This window comes from Leuciscus leuciscus (genome assembly GCF_965113295.1).
Source record: "Leuciscus leuciscus genome assembly, chromosome: 24".
Lineage (NCBI taxonomy): Eukaryota > Metazoa > Chordata > Actinopteri > Cypriniformes > Leuciscidae > Leuciscus > Leuciscus leuciscus.
Window position 1 is genome coordinate 8,596,519 of NC_138723.1, and position 6,239 is coordinate 8,602,757.

Here is a 6,239-nt window from a genome sequence, read left to right on the forward strand (position 1 = left end):
TGCCAGAAAATGTTTTACACTTCTATGTCATTGACCCCTTATCCTCTGTATTTCTGCCATCTTCATTACTGCTCTTATCTGTTTTGGGCTACAATAACTTCCAGGAAGGTGTACATGTGTTAGTGTGTGTTATGTTTTCTGTCATCTTTTATTTTTATTATTTCCTTTTTTGTGGGGGAATGTCTGGGATGGCCAACATGATGGCCAACATGATTTCCATTGGGTAACACTTCTACACATCTGTAAACTGAATCGAAAATCAAAAAGACAAGAGGCAATTTATGTTTTATTTGAATATGGTGAACGCCCTATAGGCAAAGTGAGGTTGTGAACAAGAAAATACTACATCTATTTATAGATCATCTCTATATTTTGTTTATTTGGTACTGACCTCATTTCTCTTTCAGTCAGTCAGTAAAGCTATAAAAAAATAATATGTTATGTGTATGTTACATTTTAACATGAATTCAGATTGAAAACAGTTATTTTAAGTTGTAATAATATTTCTGTTTTATCTATTTTTGATCAAGTAAAAGCAGCCTTGGTGAGCAGAAGAAACTTTTAAAAGGAATCTGTAACAATTTACAAAAAGGTTTAATTTGTTACATTAGTTAACTACATTAGTTCAAATGAACCAATACTTCTATAGCATTTATTCATATTAATCAATGATAATTTCAACATTTTAAACATTTAAAAATAAAAAGTTGTATTTGTTAACTTTTGTTAATGCATTGTGAACTAACATGAACAGTGTATTTTTATTTAACTAACATTAGCAAAAGAATAATAATATAATTTTTTATAATATTATAAAAAAATAATAAATGTTGTAAAACACGTCCATTGTTTTATGCTGATGATTCAATTCATTTAATTAGTTTGACTATAATGATATGCTGTTGTTCTTTCTTGTAAAAGCGCTGGTTTCACAAGGACGGATGATGTGGCAGCATATGTCATCACTGGAAGGTGTGACAGAAGACGGAACGTGTGCCTTTTAACTATTTAGGACTTTGGACTTAAAGGAAGTGCAATATAAATTTCAACAATTCAAAACTGTCAGTATAAAGTTTTTATTGGTATTTACTGTAGATTTGAAGGGTGTGTCTGAACTTGTGACTTTCCAACTGTATATAAAGACATCCTGTGCCAGTTTGAGTGTGTAGAGGAGTTTTCCTGATTCAACGGCAAGAAAGGTACATTTAAATACAATCTTTTTGATAAACTTTTTGGAACTTGTGTATATAAATGAATGCTTTACTTAGGTGTCATGTGAACTAAAATGTTTGTAACAGTTTGGAAAAATGTTTTAGTGTTCTTGAAGACTCACTTATCTTTACCTGTCCTAGATCATGGAGGTCACATCTCAACCTGCTGCATTCGCACCCAGAGACTTTCACACAAGCTTAATGGGCTGCTGTGAAGACATGAGCATATGTAAGTAATTACAAATTCCATGATCTATAAAGTCTTAAGTAGTCATAATGTGATTTTAACATCAATAATATATTTGTATTAGGCTGTTGTGGCTATTTCTGCCTCCCGTGTTTGGGCTGCTCCATTGCTAAGGATATGAATGAGTGCTGCCTATGCGGTTTAGGAATGCCGATGCGAAGTGTATACCGAACTAAATACAACATACAAGTTAGTATCTATCTATCTATCTATCTATCTATCTATCTATCTATCTATCTATCTATCTATCTGTCTATCTGTCTGTCTGTCTGTCTGTCTGTCTGTCTGTCCATCTATCTATCTATCTATCTATCTCGAATTAATATAAATATGTATATTTTGTTTTTGCTCTCCAGGGATCCATGTGTAATGACTTTTGTGTCGGTTACTTCTGCATGCCTTGTGCAGCTTGCCAGCTGAAGAGAGACATTGAAATTAGGAAGAGTACTGGAGAATTCTGAGGAAACTTTCTTAAATGAAACAAAAGCGGTGAACATGATTGTTCTGTTTTCAAAAAGCAACAAAGAAAAATGCTATCTAGCAGTCTATCTACAGCACACTATCACATAGTCCTTAATTATTGGGAACTAATCAAACTTTATGACTTTGAAAGTATGAAAGTACAGGCTGTGTTGCTGTCATCAGACATCATGTCACTCAAAATGGGCATTGCTCAATGGCATGCTTGCACTTTATCAGATTATGCCATGTTGGTTGTGGTGTGAGACTATGAGTGACTGTAAGTTAAGAGTCCATCTTTAGGAGAATATAGTTGTATTGTTTTGATAATTAAATTGTATAATTTCTGACAAAATGTTATTTTAATACAGTTAGATTTACTGTAATGTATAGTCTTAGTACAGTTACATCCACATACATTTTCTTGGTGATCACTAAATTATAAGAAAAAGCATCAAGTTGTAAATATAGTGTCATGTTATTGTCATACATTAGTCTATATGATCTGTAAATGCCTTACTAAAGTTACTCAAAACGTTTCATAAAGCATTCCAGTGTAACAAATAAAATACATTAAGAAAATAATAGCTTCTTGTCTTTTTGAAAATTTCCAAAAATACAGTTGTGAATGCTTTTGGCTACATCATTGCTCCAATTTCAGCATGAAGCCCAGAACAATGTTCTTCATATTGCACAGATCTTCTTCAGCTCATGTCCTCTAAACTCAAGTCCATTTCAATTCAGTCAGTCTACAGCAGGTGGCACTGTGTCAGCTTTACAGTTTTTCTCAGTCGCTTTGGTGCATTTCTCACATCACTATTTACATTTGCACAACAGTTAATGCAGTTCTCAAAACAATTAGTACAAACTGCAAAACCTAGTTGATAACCTGCAAAAGCGTGTCACTTGCTCAAAATGGATAGCTCATTCCTCAAAAGCAAGTATTTATGTCAATGAAAGTGTCAGTGTCATCAAGATGAAAAGTCCTGACACCATTGTTTATGAACAAGATAGTCAAATGGCTTTGTCATGTTTTCATTATGACAGTTTACTCTGTAAACGTTTTCCAATGCAAAAAAGTCAGATCTTGGTGACACTACCTGAAAATGCTCAAGACAGCACTATATACTATTTGCACAGCCATTTGAAAAATACAGTAAAGTTACACATTACTGTATTTAGTGAGGTAACTGAGTACAAGACACTGAATATGTATGTTTCACATTTTTACTGCATATGCTCTTTGCAATTCTAATTTGTTCACAGCATTGTGCGAAAGAAAAAATACACCCTTATTTACAACAAACATAAACTCCCTTTGGGTAGATGTGCACAACTGGAAACAATATTGCAGTACATATTGGAACTGAACATAGAACATACATAGTACTGTAATCATTCATGCACATCCAGACGTTCCTCTCTGTCTGAAAGCTGAAATTCACCTGAGAGAAATGTTTCAATTTAGGAGACATTTTCAGAAAAGAAAAAAAAAAGATTTAAATTTTTTAATTGCTTGACAGATTTTGACAACTAGTTTAACATTTTTGTATGTAATGACTCAAGCAATGAAATGAGGACTATTAGTTTTATATGGAATGACTATTCAGCATTCACAAGCATAGTTCATTTTGACTGACATGACATAAGCAAATGATAATGTTATAAAACAGCAGAGAGTTGTATGAAAGCAACTGATGCATGTCCAAAAGCATTTGCAATTTGTTGGGAGGAATGAGAAACTGCTACTATGATGTGCACAAATGACAAAATGTTGTGGAGGTTGAACTAACTGTTGTGCAAATGTAAATAAATAGTGATGTGAGAAATGCACCAAAGCGACTGAGAAAAACTGTAATTAGATGACATGAGGGTTGGGTTTAAACCAAGCGGCAACCTCCCCGTCTCTCTCTTGAAACCAACACGGAAGTGAGTTAAACTGCAATTCATTCACTGGCCGCTTGAGCCTGGCTGCACAAGTGAGTCAAATCTGTATCTCCCCCATGTTAAAATTACCAACTTTACAGCAGAAAAAACATGTTTACAGCCTGGTTCTCTATGTACAGCTAATTTTGCCCTTCATAACAACTGTGAGGGGGGTGAATTTTTTAATAACTCGTTCGTTTAGTTGATTAATATTTAAAGTTCTTGTCATGATTCTGCCCTCTTGTCATTATCTTTTTCTAGTCTGAGGCAGGATCATGACAGACCCATGTTTTGTGTGCAAGCACATGGCCTTTTGTTTGGGCCATGTGCTTGTGTTGTCTCATTACCTTACCCCGCCCCCTTGTTCTCCTCATCAGTCATTATTGTTTCATCTGTGTCACCTGCTGTCTTCATTAGTTTCTCCCTATTTAATCCCCTTGTGTTTGCTGTCCTGTGTTGGTTCATTGTGATTCCTATCTAGGGATGGGTACCGAAACCCGGCAGGGCTGGACTGGGACAGAAAATCGGCCCTGGCATTTTGGCCCAGACTGGCCCACTATATATGATCATAAACACCACCCATCTTTGCATGCCCTTGAATATGTTTTTGTTCAACTCCTATTCATTAAAACCACTAATGCCATGTAATGAGTGAGTATAAACGAGTGAGAGTTAACAGATGAAAAAAGTACAAAATTGTCATTTATTGCATTGGCATAGCAATACCAGTGTTTTTCACAGGAATTTAGTTAAAACTGTGGTGGGTGGACCTAAGTCTTTCTAGGGGGGTTTGGGGGCATGCTCCCCCTAAGAAAATTTTGTGCATTTTAATGTTAAATTCATCAATCTGGTGCAGTTTGAGGGTTCAAAATTAAAAGCTCCAACCCATATTCAGTGTGCAAATATAACAAAAAAAAAAAAAAAAATCAAACCTCTTTTAGTAACAGTGTCTGTCTATATTACACTACTACATAATAGTTATAATATTAATCTCATGACAGTAGCCTAATAGCCATATATTGTAAAACAAATGCACTGAAAAATAAAGAAAACTTTCATAATTAGTTTTGTACTAATTTCTAAACTTGAAAGAGATAAGCACATGATCTTTTATTTTGACGGAAACTGTATCAAGCTTTTATTTTGGCGGAAAACATGGATAAAAACGCGTCTCATTAAACTTGTAGATTAGAACTAGTAAAATTGAACTAGTAAATTTAAGTAATCGTCAACTATGCAGATGTGGAAATAATTCGTAACTGGGTAATGGGTTCCTACACTCATAGCCAAAGTGTTTTGAAAGTAGTTCTGCTTACCGCGCGCGGACTCTACACTTTCTCATCTCTCTCCTGATCCTCCTCACTATCCTCCTCATCAGCCACGGGAGGAGCTGATGAAGGTCCTGCTGCTGCAGAAAACGTATATATTTTGACACATTTTACAGCGTCTGCTATTTCTATTACACGCTATTTATCTGCACATTCCTTGCGTTTCTTCTCCATCTCTCAGACTATTTTGACAGATACACACTGACACTGCACGCTCACTCAAAGCCCAAAGGGGGAGGTTTTTAAAGCTGTGATTGGGCCAGCCCAGTGTCAATCAAGAAAACAACCAATGGGGCGCTGATCTACGCGTTTCATGGGCCGGTCTGTCAGTGGAAAAAAAAATAACGCTAACTTTTTTTTTTACCAATGCATTACACCGGCACTAACCCAGCGCCGTCAATTAAACAAAATAAAACGAATGGGCCGCCGATGTACGAGTTTTATGGGCCGTAAAAAAAAAACAAAAAAAAAAAGTATGAGATGTAGCCTATCGGCCCAAAAAGCACGTCGGCCCACCGGGCATTTGCCCGGTATGCCAGATTACCAGTCCAGCCCTGAAACCCGGTATTAAACGGGCCCCGGTGCTGAATTTTGAAAGACCGCTGGATCGTTAAGCTCGGACGTTATCGGTTCTGCTGTCGGTACTGGAGAAATTATGAAAGTAACCTACACGTGCTATTTATTATTGCTATTAAGAAATTATTATCTTGCGAATATTGAACCATTTGTGATGCATTTTTGCTAGAGAGAGAGAGAGAGAGAGAGAGAGAGAGAGAGAGAGAGAGTGTGTGTGTGTGTGTGTGTGTGTGTGTGTGTGAGAGAGAGAGAGAGCGAGCGATCTTTCACGCAAAGCCACGGCGCGCGCAACACAACAGCCCTGCTTAATGAGTGACATGAGGACAGAACATTCAAAAGGTTACACTTTAGATCTTTGATATTAAACTAATTTTATTTTAGATTTAGGCTTCCAATGATTATAAAAAAGAAGATATTTGAGGTGTAACCATTAAAAACTAATAACTAAGCCACATTCTCTCCAGCGCAACTTCCTTCCCTTCACAGAGCGAT

General features: G+C 36.1%; 1 protein-coding gene across 1 annotated transcript; it reads left to right on the forward strand.

Moving 5' to 3' along the window:
* Positions 1–1,132: 1,132 nt before the first annotated feature.
* LOC309488760 (placenta-specific gene 8 protein-like) lies at positions 1,133–2,493 on the forward strand. The gene is made up of 4 exons (XM_082157088.1): positions 1,133–1,199; positions 1,353–1,440; positions 1,523–1,647; positions 1,815–2,493. The coding sequence occupies exons 2-4, from the start codon at positions 1,356–1,358 to the stop codon at positions 1,917–1,919; spliced, it is 315 nt and encodes a 104-aa protein (XP_082013214.1). The 5' UTR covers positions 1,133–1,199; positions 1,353–1,355; the 3' UTR covers positions 1,920–2,493.
* Positions 2,494–6,239: the final 3,746 nt, after the last annotated feature.